General features: G+C 44.7%; 1 protein-coding gene across 1 annotated transcript in view; it reads left to right on the top strand.

Moving 5' to 3' along the window:
• Positions 1–16,187, top strand: part of LOC112260259 (ephrin type-B receptor 1) — a 169,386-nt gene that overhangs the window by 94,729 nt on the left and 58,470 nt on the right. Inside the window, exon 4 of the mRNA XM_042312152.1 lies at positions 2,120–2,275. Within this exon, the coding sequence (XP_042168086.1) occupies positions 2,120–2,275 (156 nt within the window). The remainder of the gene's footprint in view (positions 1–2,119; positions 2,276–16,187) is intronic.

Consider the following 16,187-nt stretch of genomic DNA (forward strand, 5'->3'; position numbering starts at 1 on the left):
AGTTACCTACTGGAGTGTGTGCTACGGGTGGGTGTTGCTATGGTGACCAGTGAACTGAGATAATGCGGGGCATTACCTAGCATAGATTTATAGATGACCTGGAGCCAGTGGGTTTGGCGACGAATTTGAAGCGAGGGCCAGCCATGTGTATGTAAACTTCTGACCCACTGGAATTGTGAGACAGTGCATTCAGGTCGCAGTGGTGGGTAGTATATGGGGCTTTGGTGACAAAACGGATGGCACTGTGATAGACTGCACCCAATTTGCTGAGTAGAGTGTTGGAGGCTATTTTGCAAATTACATCGCCGAAGTCATGGAACGGTAGGATAGTCCATTTTATGAGGGTATGTTTATCAGCATGAGTGAAGGAGGCTTTGTTGCAAAATAGGATGCTGATTCTAGGTTTAATTTTGGATTGGAGATGCTTAATGTGAGTCTGGAAGGAGAGTTTACAGTCTAACCAGACACCTAGGTATTTGTAGTTGTCCACATATTCTAAGTCAGAACCATCCAGAGTAGTGATGCTAGTCGGGCTTGCGGGTGCGGGCAGCAATCGGTTGAAGAGCATGCATTTAGTTTTACTAGCATTTAAGAGCAGTTGGAGGCCACAGAAGGATTTTTGTATGGCATTGAAGCTCGTCTGGAGGTTTGTTAACACAGTGTCCAAAGAAGGGCCAGAAGTATACAGAATTGTGTCGTCTGCGTAGAGGTGGATCAGCAGAACAACATCATTGTTATGTACAGAGAAAAGTGTAGGCCCGATAATTGAACCCTGCGGCACCCACATAGACTGCCGGAGGTCCGGACAACAGGTCCTCCGATTTGACACACTGAGCTCTATCTGAGAAGTAGTTGGTGAACCAGGCGAGGCAGTCATTTGAGAAACCAAGGCTGTTGAGTCTGCCGACAAGAATGCAGTGATTGACCGAGTCGAAAGCATTGGCCTGGTCAATAAAGACGACTGCACAGGACTGTCTTTTATCGATGGCGGTTATGATATCGTGTAGTACCTTGAGTGTGGCTGAGGTGCACCCATGACCAGCTCTGAAACCAGATTGCATAGCGGAGAAGGTATGGTGGGATTCTAAATGGTCAGTGATCTGTTTGTTAACTTGGTTGTCAAAGACTTTAGAAAGGCAGCGCAGGATAGATATAGGTCTGTAACAGTTTGGGTATAGAGTGTCTCCCCCTTTGAAGAGGGGGATGACCGCGACAGCTTTCCAATCTTTTGGGATCTCCGACGATATGAAAGAGAGGTTGAACAGGCTAATAATAGGGGTTGCAACAATTGTGGCGGATAATTCTTGAAAGAGAGGGTCCAGATTGTCTAGCCCAGCTGATTTGTAGGGGTGCAGATTTTCAGCTCTTTCAGAACATTTGGGTGAAGGAGAAACGGGGGGGCTTGGGAAAGTTTCTGTGGGGGGTGCAGAGCTCTTGGTCGGGTTAGGGGTAGCCAGGTGGAAAACATGGCCAGCCGTAAAAAAATGCTTTTTGAAATTCTCGATTATCGTAGATTTACAGGTGGTGACAGTGTTTCCTAGCCTCAGTGCAGTGGGCAGCTGGGAGGAGGTGCTCTTATTCTTCATAGACTTTACAGTGTCCCAAAACCTTTTTGAATTTGTGCTACAGGATGCACATTTCTGTTTGGTCCTGGGATAGAACCGGTAGACACCATGTTGCAAAAACCATGATCTACCAACTGAGCTACAGAGGACAACTGTGTTTCTCTGTAATTCCGGGACCTATTACACGCCATGTTATTGCCACATACTCAGACTGAAAATAATCTGTTGTTCTTTTTGGAGTTACACTATTTTTTGACAGCAGAAGAGGTACTGTACTAAGGCATAGAGAGATATAGTTTGAGAGGTTGAATGGTGATTGGGTGGTTGATGATAATGAGGCAACTTAAATGATCTTAGTCAACCCGTTATGTAACCTCTTAGTCAACCCGTTACGTGATTTCCAGGCTTTTGTGCAATAGGAAATGTCTGGCTTGCGAGACTCACCCCTGGGTGGAGTAATAGTAGTCTACATGTTGCGCCCTGGATACACTGTGGATGTTGATGAAGAGTCTAAATGCTCTGTTCTCTGTCTTTTCTTTCTGTCCTCCATGCAGCGTGTCCCCAAGGGACGTTCAAGTCCACCCAGGGGCCAGGGCTGTGTCTGCAGTGCCCTCCCAACAGCCGCTCCACTGTGGAGGCTGCCACCATCTGCGGCTGCCGTAACGGATACTACAGAGGAGACATGGACCTGCCCGAGGCCTCCTGCACCAGTAAGTCTCACACTCCGACTAATCAATGGGAAAATACATTTGAAGTTCATTTTCATTTGGAAAGGGCGTGCTCAATATCAACTGTTCTACACGTGCTGCTTATTCGGCACTTCCCATGCTTGACTGCAACAGAGTAAGTATAGAACCTGAGGGATGCCTGAATGGCCACCCCCTCCTCCACCAGCTTCATTTTTAATACTCACTCTTTAACACAAGGTCCAGTCAATGAAGTGTGAGAAGGAGAAAGCACTCTGGTCTAAACAACTGCCGGACCGAAAGACTTTATGATTCCATCGATGGATGAGCAGCTGTTCTAGGTCTCTCTCCATCTGCCCCATTGCCCCAGATTATATCAATGTAGGTTGATACATGAATACCATTTAACTGCTGTCCCTGAGGTTGAGCCAGCCACTCCAACCACTGCCCTAAAATGCCCTGATTCAGTTCCCTTCAAACCCACAGGGACAGAGAAAGTGGGGCACTGCGCTATGTAGGTGACCTGGATAGACAAGTACTAGGGGAAAATAAGACATGGTCACCCCATTCATAAGTAGTTGAATAAGAAACTATTTTGTGAATGAAAGGCTGATGGGTCAGAAAACACAGTCCATTGAACCATTGTTGTTCTATCCAGGCCCCTTAGATGTGCTATTATAACTCTTCTGTTTCATTGCCTCCAAACCATGCAAATGGTGCTTCTCAGAGGGACACTTTGGAGACACTTTGGATCTGCAAAACCCAGGGCTAGAGCATTAACCTTTTACTGCAGTGGGATAAATCAGGGTCACACAGAGTGTCTCTTTGTAATTTTAAACAAATCTACTTTGAAACAAAAGTATATACCTCCCACATATGGCTATGGGCTTAAAATAAGACACCGGCACCATGTCAGATATAGAGTTGAAATGTATTCAATTTTGAGTTTGCATTCCAATATTACACTTTATATACTTCACAGAAGACTGAAATATACAGTGCATTCAGAAAGCATTCAGACCCCCTCCCTTTTCCACATTTTGTTACATTACAGCCTCGTTAAAAAATGGATTCAACATTTTTTTCTTCATCAATCTACACACAATACCCCATAATGACAAAGTGGAAAACTGGTTTTTGGTAAGAAATGTGCAAATGTATACAAAATAAAAAACAGAAATACCTTATATAACTATTCAGACCCTTTTCTATTAGGTTTAATATTGAGCTCAGGTGCATCCTGGTTCCATTAATCATCCTTGAGATTTGATTGGAGTCCACCTGTAGTATATTCAACTGATTGGTCATGATTTGGAAAGGCACACACCTGTCTATATAAGGTTCCACAGTTGACAGTGTATGTCAGAGCAAAAACCAAGCCATGAGGTTGAAGGAATTGTCCGTAGAACTGAGACAGGATTGTGTCGAGGCACAGATCTGGGGAAGGGTACCAAACATTTCTGCAGCATTGAAGGTCCCCAAGAACAGAGTGGCCTCCATCATTCTTAAATGTAAGAAGTTTGGAACTACCAAGACTCTTCCTAGAGCTGGCCGCCCGGCCAACCTGAGCAATCGGGGGAGAAGGGCCTTGGCCAGGGAAGTGACCAAGAACCCTATGGTCACTCTGACAGAGCTCAAGAGTTCCTCTGGGGAGACAGGAGAACCTTCCAGAAGGACAGCCATCTCTGCAGCACTCCACTAATCAGGCCTTTATGGTAGAATGTCCAGACGGAAGCCAGTCCTCAGTAAAAGGCACATGACAGCCTGCCCTTGAGTTTTGCAAAAGGCACCTAAAGGACTCTCAGACCTTGAGAGACAAGATTCTCTGTTCTGATGAAACCAAGATAGAACTCTGGTCTGAATGCCAAGCGTCATGTCTGGAGGAAACCTGGCACCATCCCTACGGTGAAGCAGGGTGGTGGCAGCATCATTCTGTGGGGATGTTTTTGAGCAGCAGGGACTGGGAGACGAGTCAGGTTCGAGGGAAAGATGAACGGAGCAAAGTACAGAGATCCTTGATGAAAATGTGCTCCCGAGCGCTCACGATCTCAGACTGGGGCGAAGGTTTACCTTCCAACATGACAACGACCCTAAGCACACAGCCAAGACAATGCAGGAGTGGCCTCGGGACAAGTCTCTGAATGTCTTTGTGTGAACGAGCCAGAGCCCGGACTTGAACCCGATATAACATCTCTGCAGATACCTGAAAATAGCTGTGTAGCAACGCTCCCCATCCCACCTGACATAGTTTGTGAGGATCTGCAGAGAAGAATGGGAGAAACTCCCCAAATACACACACACACTTGTAGCACACAAGATTGTAGCGTCATACCCAATAAGACTTGAAGTTCAGCAAAGTACTGCGTAAAAGATCTGAATTCTTATGTAAATGTGATATTTCAGTTTTTATTTTTAATACATTTGCAAACGTTTCGATTTTTTTTTTTTCTTTGTCATTATGGGGTGTTGTGTGTAGATTGATAAGGGGGGAAACTATTTAATCAATTTTAGAATAAGGCTGTAACATAACAAAATGTGGAAAAAGTGGTCTGAATACTTTCCGAATGCACTGGAACAATAACGTTTGACATAGAAGCACTGGATTTTCTGTTTTTTTTATTTGTATAATGTTTATTAATTATGGAATTATGAGAAATATGAATAACATTTCACAAATGAGTCCACTAGAGTGTGGGGTGCTTGTCTTTTCTCTCTCTGGCCTCTTATCTTTGACGCTGGTGAGGTGCTGGTGAGGGGCTTTTCTCACTCCTTTCATGTGACTTTGCTGTGACTAAGAGATGAGGCCTGGACTCCTGCTGGGCCTGGACCTTCAGTGCCGTTCCAATCCTGGGGCCCCGCTATAGAACACTGCAGTAGAGCTTCAGGAAGGCCTTTATCCCTTCACTCTCCTCTTTCTCCATTCCAGCTCCACTATCTGTTTAAATGTTATTAGCAGGATGAAGGTACTCTCTTGGGTTCTAGAGTTGGGTCGTAGAAGCATCTATAGGTCCGCTATATATATATATATGTGTGTGTGTGTGTGTGTGTGTGTGTGTGTGTGTGTGTGTGTGTGTGTGTGTGTGTGTGTGTGTGTGTGTGTGTGTGTGTGTGTGTGTGTGTGTGTGTGTGTGTGTGTGTGTGTGTGTGTGTGTGTGCAGTACAAGTCAAAAGTTTGGACACACTAACTCATTCAAGGGTTTTTCTTTATTTTTACTATTTTCTAAATAGTAGAATAATAGTGAAGATATCAAAACTATGAAATAACACATGGAATCAGGTAGTAACCAAAAAAGTGTTGAACAAATCAACATGTATTTTATATTTGAGATTCTTCAAAGTAGACACCCTTTGCCTTGATTGAGCCTGGAATGCATTTCAATTAACAGGTGTGCATTGTGAAAAGTACATTTCTGGTATTTCTTTCTCTCACCTCAGATAAAATATATCTCAGATTCTTTCTCTCACCTCAGATAAAATATATCACTAGCCACTTTAAACAATGCTACCTTATATAATGTTACTTACCCTACATTGTTCATCTCATATGCATACGTTGATACTGTACTCTATATCATCGACTGCATCCTTATGTAATACATGTATCACTAGCCACTTTAACTATGCCACTTGGTTTACATACTTATCTCATATGTATATACTGTACTCGATATCATCTACTGTATCTTGCCTATGCTGCTCTGTACCATCACTCATTCATATATCCTTATGTACATATTCTTTATCCCCTTACACTGTGTATAAGACAGTAGTTTTTTTTGGAATTGTTAGTTAGATTACTTGCTCGTTATTACTGCATTGTCGGAACTAGAAGCACAAGCATTTCGCTACACTCGCATTAACATCTGCTAACCATGTGTATGTGACAAATAAAATTTGATTTGATTTTGATTTGATTTGATTGCTTCACAGAGTTAAAGTAACAGACACATCTTAACATCATATGTTATTTGTGTTATTTCATAGTTTTGATGTCTTCACTATTATTCTACACTGTAGAAAATAGTAAAATAAAGAAAAACCTTTGAATGAGTAGGTGTGTCCAAACTTGTGTGTGTGTGTGTGTGTGTGTGTGTGTGTGTGTGTGTGTGTGTGTGTGGTGTGAAATGGTAAATTACTGTTTGTAATGGTTCTTTCTGTCACAACAATTACCCTCTGACACACATGCTCACCTCCACCCCCCATCAATGCTCACACTTTTACTACCCCTCTCTCTCTCTAGTTCAATTCAAATGGCTTTATTGGCTTTATATAGACATTTCAAACTATCACGTTTCAAGGTAAGACCCAGATGCAGACAACATCAAATAAACAACAATGTATTAATCCAACAGGGGCAGGCAAAGACAGGTCAGGGGGAGGCAGTGGTCAATAATACAAATAGGTGTGGCAAAGGTGCAGGATGGCAGGCAGGTTCAGGGTCAGGGCAGGCAGAAAAGGTCAAAACCAGGAAAACTACAAAACAGGAACAATCGAGAGATAGGAACAGAGGGAAGAACACTGGTAGGCTTGACGAAACAAAACGAATTGGCAGCAGACAAACAGAGAACACAGGTATAAATACACAGGGGATAATGGGGAAGATGGTCGACACCTGGAGGGGGTGGTGACAATCCCAAAGACAGGTGAAACAGATCAGGGTGTGACAGAAACGTCATATTATGGCTACATACAGTGTTGTAACGATGTGTAAATAGTTAAAGTAGAAAGAGGAAAATAAATAAACATAAATATGTTTGTTCTTCACTGGTTGCCCTTTACTTGAGGCAACAGGTCACAAATATTGCTGATCTAATGGCATACTCTGGGATTTCACCTAATATATATGGGACTTGTTTTCAAATTCTTTGTGGGTCTGTGTTATCTGAGGGAAATATGTGTATACATTTGGCAGGATGTTAAGAAGTACAGCTCAGTTTCTATCTCATTTTATGGGCTGTGTGCACATGGCCTGTCTTGTCTTGAGAGCCAGGTCTGCCTTCGGCGGCCTTTCTCAAAAGCAAGGCTATGCTCACTGAGTCTATACATAGTCAATGATTTCCTTAATTTTAGGTCATTCACAGTGGTCAGGTATTCTGCCACTGTGTATTCTCAGTTTAGTCTTTCTCTCTCTCTCTCTCTCTCGCTCTCTCTCGCTCTCTCTCTGTCATCCCTGACACACTCTCACTCTCTCGTTTTCCATGACACTCTCTCTCTCCCTCTCTCTCGCTCTCTCTCGTCCTCCCTGACGCATTCTCTCTCTTGCTTGTTCTCCCTGACACTCTCTTTCCCTGTCTCCCCCTCTCTTTCTGTCTCTCTCTTTCTTTCCCCCTCTCTCTCTGAAATCAATTCAATTCAAAGGCCTTTATTGGCATTGGAAACATGTTTACATTGTCAAAGCAAGTGTAAGAGACAATAAACAAGGGAAATTAGCAATCAGAAAATTACAGTAAATATTACTCACATTTAATTTTTTATAATATAGAAATGTCAAATGTTATTATTGGCAATGTACAGTGTTGTAACACTCTCTCTCTCTCTCTCTCTCTCTCTCACTCTCTCTCTTTTCCTCCCTGACAGTCTTTCTCTCCTATAATGTGTCTCTCAGTGTTTCCCCTCTAATCCGCTAGCTGTTAACTCCAGTGAGACAGTACTGAGACAGTGCGGAGGAGGCTGAAAGGCATGTGGGTGTAGTTGAAAAGAGCTCCTGACTATAGGGCCTTTACTCTTAGACAGGCTTTGTTCCACCACAGCCGTCACTGGGGACCCTGTGCTGTGACCATTACCAAGTCATCAACCATCCAGACTCACACAAATGACTTCTTCTCAATTTTATGGAAAGAGAAAACACTAAAAAAGTAAAGAAGTGAGAGAGAGAGAGGAACGATGCTAATATCAGACACAGGAGGCTGCTGAGGGGAAGACGGCTCATAATAATGTCTGGAACGACGTGAATGGAATGGCATCAAACCCATGGAAACCCATGTGTTTGATGTAGTGTATTTGATACCATTCCACCAGTTCCACTCCAGCCAATACCACGAGCCCGTACTCCCCAATTAAGGTGCCACCAACCTCCTGTGATATCAGCGTAAATGAGATCCTCCTCTTACTTTCCTATAGTGTCTGTAAAGTTTTTCCCTACCATTTCATAAACATTTTCTCAATGTGATTTGAATTTGTGGGTGTTTGTTTGGAGTATTATTCAGAAACCAACCTTCCCCTTTTCATCTACTCCCACTCACCACTTTGACTATTAAAAGTGTTCAAAGACAGAGACAGCAGCTGCATGGCATATGATTACAGTAGTGAAGTGTGCAGATATGATGCTGAATCTGTAATCAATGTAATGAATGCATGGTTTCTGACTGTAGAGTGTGGCTGGCCACCCGTGTCCTTATCCTCTTACTGTTTATGTAAATCAGGATGTATCAGCTTAAATAATTATTCCCCCCACTGATGTCGAGTGCTAATTGAGGACAGTGTGAGTTCGTTTGAAAACGCTGCACAGTTGTGGAAGGCAGATCTCTGAGGAAAGAGTGTGGAGCAGAGCTAACCTGAAGCCAGCCTCGTAGCGGGTGTACATCTAAGCATCCTTGTTCAGTTTGCATGTTATTGACTCACATATTTATTCTACTTACTATTCACCAAATTAGCTTAGAGATGAAGGTGAATTTCAGAAACACAAATAAACACACCCACCACATACAAGCAGTACGCACTTAAACACACACACACACACACACACACACACACACACACACACACACACATGTTAGTAGTATACACACGTATACTTTCTCTCTCTATTGGTTTCCCCTGCTCACGGACTGTGCAGTAGAGCAGCTGTTAGGCTGTGTGTAGAATCAGTGTGAGCGAGGCAAGGCAAGGTGTGTGTAAAGTGGGCTGGTGTTCTGCTGCTCCCTCTGTCAGATTAGAAGGCTGATGGGTTGACACTCTCCCCACACTGTCAGCAGGAGCACAACGCTACACTATAACCATGGAGCTGCACTGGTGAGCCTCCATGCTCCTTCAAAGACCTATCACTCACTACTACACTTCTTAAACATCAGGTGCCCATCCATACCCCCCTATTGGAACTTCCTGTACCTCCCCTGTACACCCTCCTGGAAGCCCTCAGCAGGTCCCATCCTGGGCCTTGCCATACTGCTGGAGAGGAGAACATTGATGTTTAATTATTCTAATTGAAGCAGCACCCCTACGGCAAGCCAGCAGTGTTGCACAGTGTGTGGACTTGACACAACATTGACGGTAATTACCTGGAGTCAGATAGAGAGACAATAGCTATTACTCCATCAGGGAAAGGAGTGATGAGACCATTCTACACTCACATAGCTCGCCTCACGCAAAGAGGCAAGCATCTTAATGTCTGCAGCTGTAAGATTAATTCCCCAGTCTTTGTGGTCATTTGTGGTCACACATGCACGCACGCAGGGCTGGGCAGCAGGTAGCCTATCAGTTAGAGTGTTGCTAGCTTGAATCCCTGAGCTACCAATGTGAAAAATCTGCCAATGTGCCCTTGAGCAAGGCACTTAACCCTAGTTGCTCCAGGGTCGCCGTTAATAATGGCTGATCGTGACCCCAATCTCCAAGGCTCTCTCATGGGGATTTGGGATATGCAAAAAACACATGTGTATAATGCACACTTGTACGTGTGTGAAATAGGACAAATGTAAGCACCGACCAAATAAAATGTTATATTATTACAACATGCACATGTAAAAACATGGGCCTGGTCATGTCTAGCCCACTCACTCAGTCTCATGAAATATGCAGGTAGCGTAGAGCCTCAGTTACCCTCTTCCCTTTGCTTTCACACTCAGACACAGACAGCTACAAAAGGTCATGAAAACATACAAATAAAGTGTTGCTCCAGACAGATTGAAACTAAAACGGCCTCTCATGGGTTTTCCTCGAAAGGTAAGGTTGAATGTTAAAGCAGCCTTGGCATCTTTAGAGCAGACAGTTTCAGACTGCTGTGCCCCCTTGGGTTTTGATATACAGTAGCACATGGAAGAATCACTGAGGACTGTAAGAGTCTAGATTGACATTCAAAAAGCAATTTGTCTCTGAGACATACCCATTAAAACCCTACTTCCCCTGTTCTTTATTAGGACATCAGGTCATAGAATCCTGTTTAAATCCAGGCCCACTGGGGAAAAACTGGTGGAATCAATGTTGTTTCCATGTCATTTCAACCAAAACATGTCATTTAATCAGCGTGGAAAACCTGATTGGATTTGCAAAGAGTCATCAACGTAAGGGAATTTGGTCTTTTTTTCCCATGTTGAATTCACGTTAGTTGATCATTTAAAAAAAAATGTAAATCAAAACTCGACTTGAACTGATGTCTGTGCCCAGTGGGGGGGGCAACAGTAATGGTGAACTACCAGACTTACTAGCTAGATACTCTGTTGCTGTACTATAATATAATGTATTAAAATGTCCCGGTGGAAGATAACTTTTCATTTAGTCATATCATGGCCTTTTCTAAACACTAAAGGGCAGTTTTGTCATGGGCCTCTCCACAGGGAATCTGGAATGCCTGTTAATACAGATCAGTAGAGTCCGGCCTGTTATTTCCCTAGCTCCTCTGGGCGCATTCTGGAATGGCATCAGCGGGAAAGAAGGAGAGAAACGACCGGTCCGGTCAAGGAAGAAGTGTTCCTGGATGTGAATGTGAGGCCTAGCTGTGTAAACAGAGGTGTGATTGTTAGCGTGTGGAGTCGTGTGCCGACAGACTTCCAGACGGTGTCTTGGTGTGCTGTGGGTTTAGCCTTTGGCTCTTGGTCTTGCTGGGGTGATGGGTGATGGTGATGTGATGGGCCTCTCTAGTTACTGCAGAGTAGTTTGGACAGTCAATACACAAGATTCCTTTTTTTGTGGTTGTTATTTTGCTCACAGAAATGAACACAACCTTCAAAGAGTTTTGGGCTTTTGATTAATCTATGGCGGTGGCTTTTATGTACTTAATTATTATGTTTCTCCATATGTGAACTGTTATTGTAACTCACAGTTGATAAGAAAAAAGTCAATTCTACACTTAAATTGCATATTTGCTACAGAATGTTAGCTAACCCTGTAACTCTCACTCTGAGGTCTCCTGGTATGGTTGTACAGAAGTCTGGTGATCCATCAAAGGCTAGTCAATGGCAAAACGATTACCCCCCTGTCGTGTCCCTGAGGGCAGGGGCACGAGGCGCAGTATCAATTACCCTCAAGTTAATTAGCATAGATCTACAGACCAGTCTGAGGGTCTGGGTGTCGATAACTCAGCTTGGTGCAGCCCTGTGCCACTGAGCCAAATCAACCCTGACTCCTATAGCTGATGGGACAGTGGGGGAGAGAGGGAGAGAACAGTAACTAACGCTGTAGACAAATTAGATTCCCTCGCAAATGAAAGAGGGGAGGTGCTAGTGACAATAATGGCCTGTAAACGAGACGTTAAGTAGTGATCACATCAGCCTTCTCAACCCCTCCATGTTTTATTTTTGCAGAGCTGAGAAACACATCACAGGCATCGCAACGGGATCTATTAAACTAAGACCGGCTTTTGGCTGAAAGGACCAGTGACCCTGTGTTATGTGAAGTGTGAACCGTGTCTTTCAATAACTCCCAGCTAAAAGAGGCTCTAATTGGCCACCCATGGCAATCAACACCTACTTACAGCCATATCAAGATACAATTAGAAGGTACACAATTACATGTATTAACAAACAGTAAGCAAGACAGATGGATTCCCTATACAGTTCACACTGGCTGTGATTTATGAGTTATCATACTGTATCATACCTCCTCTGGGTGGTCTACTATAGAGTATGGAGCAAAGCCACTCTTCTCCACAGCACCTGACCATTACTGTTGTAATCCACAGACTCAGACTGCTGGCTCTGCTTCACATAGAGAAACAGAGAATGTGAGGAGGGTGATCAGGAGAGAGAAATATAAAAGATTATTGACCAATTTCCATACATTCAGATCACAGCCGTGACTTACGGAGATGAAAGGGAGAAGACAGAAAAAGTGAATCAGAGAGACAGAAAAGCCAGACTGCTAAGGCATGGTCAGACCCCTGTGTGTACATCGGCAACCGCTATCAGAAAGGCATATGTTAAATTGGTCAGCCAACCCAATGATCTGTCAGTTCCTCTTGATTTACTGGTAGAATGGTCAAATACAAATTGGAGTCCCACGGTGGTGGTTGGGCTTTGTGAAATTGTAAACACACACATACAGTAACAACCGACTATTGTGAATGCAATCTTGAGGTTTTGAGAGAAGCATACAGTACAGCCACCATAGGGAAATATGTCAGATAAAGTTGTGTGATGATAATAGTTTTAGTCTCAAGCACAGTGATGGAAACAGTGCACAACAAAACCCAACGTCCCTGGCAGGGATCACAGAGCCAGCCAGTTCAAATTAGTTCAAATACATGAGAAATGTAGTGAGAACTGTTTCAGCGTTCCAGTATGAGTGAATGTTGGTGAGAGGGATGAGGTTGTGTAGGAAGGTTGGCTAGGAGGGGGTGATTGAGTGGTGTAATTTCAGCTCCCATGCTGCGCTTTGTCATGTTAATGGTATTGTAACACTGTTGCAACACATCAACATCAATAACACATGGGGCTAAATGGCAGCTGAATACCCCATGAAGTCTAATAACCAGTGGGGGATAATTTCTGTGAAAAGCATAGCAGTTGCATACAGTACCAGTCAAAAGTTTTTGTTACTTCCGGCGCCGACAGAGATGGCCGCCTCGCTTCGCGTTCCTAGGAAACTATGCAGTTTTTTGTTTTTTTTACGTGTTATTTCTTACACTAGTACCCCAGGTCATCTTAGGTTTCATTACATACAGCCGAGAAGAACTACTGAATATAAGATCAGCGTCAACTCACCATCAGTGCGACCAAGAATATGTTTTTCGCGATGCGGATCCTGTGTTCTGCCTTACAACCAGTGTAACGGAGTGGATTACAAGCAGCGACCCAAAACGACTCCGAAAAAGAGGGAAACGAGGCGGTCTTCTGGTCAGACTCCGGAGACGGGCACATCGTGCACCACTCCCTAGCATTCTTCTTGCCAATGTCCAGTCTCTTGACAACAAGGTTGATGAAATCCGAGCAAGGGTAGCATTCCAGAGGGACATCAGAGACTGTAACGTTCTCTGCTTCACGGAAACATGGCTAACTGGAGAGACGCAATCCGAAGCGGTGCAGCCAGCGGGTTTCTCCACGCATCGCGCCGACAGAAACGAACATCTTTCTGGTAAGAAGAGGGGCGGGGGCGTATGCCTTATGGCCAATGTGACATGGTGTGATGAAAGAAACATACAGGAACTCAAATCCTTCTGTTCACCTGATTTAGAATTCCTCACAATCAAATGTAGACCGCATTATCTACCAAGAGAATTCTCTTCGATTATAATCACAGCCGTATATATCCCCCCCCAAGCAGACACATCGATGGCTCTGAACGAACTTTATTTAACTCTCTGCAAACTGGAAACGATTTATCCGGAGGCTGCATTCATTGTAGCTGGGGATTTTAACAAGGCTAATCTGAAAACAAGACTCCCTAAATTTTATCAGCATATCCAGGGGTGGAAAGACCCTGGATCATTGTTACTCTAACTTCCGCGACGCATATAAGGCCCTGCCCCGCCCCCCTTTTGGAAAAGCTGACCACGACTCCATTTTGTTGATCCCTGCCTACAGACAGAAACTAAAACAAGAAGCTCCCACGCTGAGGTCTGTCCAACGCTGGTCTGACCAAGCTGACTCCACACTCCAAGACTGCTTCCATCACGTGGACTGGGAGATGTTTCGTATTGCGTCAGACAACAACATTGACGAATACGCTGATTCGGTGTGCGAGTTCATTAGAACGTGCGTTGAAGATGTCGTTCCCATAGCAACGATTAAAACATTCCCTAACCAGAAACCGTGGATTGATGGCAGCATTCGTGTGGAACTGAAGGCGCGAACCACTGCTTTTAATCAGGGCAAGGTGTCTGGTAACATGACCGAATACAAACAGTGCAGCTATTCCCTCCGCAAGGCTATCAAACAAGCTAAGCGCCAGTACAGAGACAAAGTAGAATCTCAATTCAACGGCTCAGACACAAGAGGCATGTGGCAGGGTCTACAGTCAATCACGGACTACAGGAAGAAACCCAGCCCAGTCACGGACCAGGATGTCTTGCTCCCAGGCAGACTAAATAACTTTTTTGCCCGCTTTGAGGACAATACAGTGCCACTGACACGGCCTGCAACGAAAACATGCGGTCTCTCCTTCACTGCAGCCGAAGTGAGTAAGACATTTAGACGTGTTAACCCTCGCAAGGCTGCAGGCCCAGACGGCATCCCCAGCCGCGCCCTCAGAGCATGCGCAGACCAGCTGGCCGGTGTGTTTACGGACATATTCAATCAATCCCTATACCAGTCTGCTGTTCCCACATGCTTCAAGAGGGCCACCATTGTTCCTGTTCCCAAGAAAGCTAAGGTAACTGAGCTAAATGACTACCGCCCCGTAGCACTCACATCCGTCATCATGAAGTGCTTTGAGAGACTAGTCAAGGACCATATCACCTCCACCCTACCTGACACACTTGACCCACTCCAATTTGCTTACCGCAAATTCACAGACGATGCAATCTCAACCACACTGCACACTGCCCTAACCCATCTGGACAAGAGGAATACCTATGTGAGAATGCTGTTCATCGACTACAGCTCGGCATTCAACACCATAGTACCCTCCAAGCTCGTCATCAAGCTCGAGACCCTGGGTCTCGACCCCGCCCTGTGCAACTGGGTACTGGACTTTCTGACGGGCCGCCCCAGGTGGTGAGGGTAGGCAACAACATCTCCTCCCCGCTGATCCTCAACACTGGGGCCCCACAAGGGTGCGTTCTGAGCCCTCTCCTGTACTCCCTGTTCACCCACGACTGCGTGGCCATGCACGCCTCCAACTCAATCATCAAGTTTGCGGACGACACAACAGTGGTAGGCTTGATTACCAATAACGACGAGACGGCCTACAGGGAGGAGGTGAGGGCCCTCGGAGTGTGGTGTCAGGAAAATAACCTCACACTCAACGTCAACAAAACTAAGGAGATGATTGTGGACTTCAGGAAACAGCAGAGGGAACACCCCCATCCACATCGATGGAACAGTAGTGGAGAGGGTAGCAAGTTTTAAGTTCCTCGGCATACACATCACAGACAAACTGAATTGGTCCACTCACACAGACAGCATCGTGAGGAAGGCGCAGCAGCGCCTCTTCAACCTCAGGAGGCTGAAGAAATTCGGCTTGTCACCAAAAGCACTCACAAACTTCTACAGATGCACAATCGAGAGCATCCTGGCGGGCTGTATCACCGCCTGGTATGGCAACTGCACCGCCCTCAACCGTAAGGCTCTCCAGAGGGTAGTGAGGTCTGCACAACGCATCACCGGGGGCAAACTACCTGCCCTCCAGGACACCTACACCACCCAATGCTACAGGAAGGCCATAAAGATCATCAAGGACATCAACCACCCGAGCCACTGCCTGTTCACCCCGCTGTCATCCAGAAGGCGAGGTCAGTACAGGTGCATCAGAGCTGGGACCGAGAGACTGAAAAACAGCTTCTATCTCAAGGCCATCAGACTGTTAAACAGCCACCACTAACATTGAGTGGCTACTGCCAACACACTGTCAATGACACTGACTCTACTCCAGCCACTTTAATCATGGGAATTGATGGGAAATGATGTAAATATATCACTAGCCACTTTAAACAATGCTACCTTATATAATGTTACTTACCCTACATTATTCATCTCATATGCATACATAGATACTGTACTCTATATCATCGACTGCATCCTTATGTAATACATGTATCACTAGCCACTTTAACTATGCCACTTGGTTT

The sequence above is a fragment of the Oncorhynchus tshawytscha genome, linkage group LG01 (assembly GCF_018296145.1).
Source record: "Oncorhynchus tshawytscha isolate Ot180627B linkage group LG01, Otsh_v2.0, whole genome shotgun sequence".
NCBI lineage: Eukaryota > Metazoa > Chordata > Actinopteri > Salmoniformes > Salmonidae > Oncorhynchus > Oncorhynchus tshawytscha.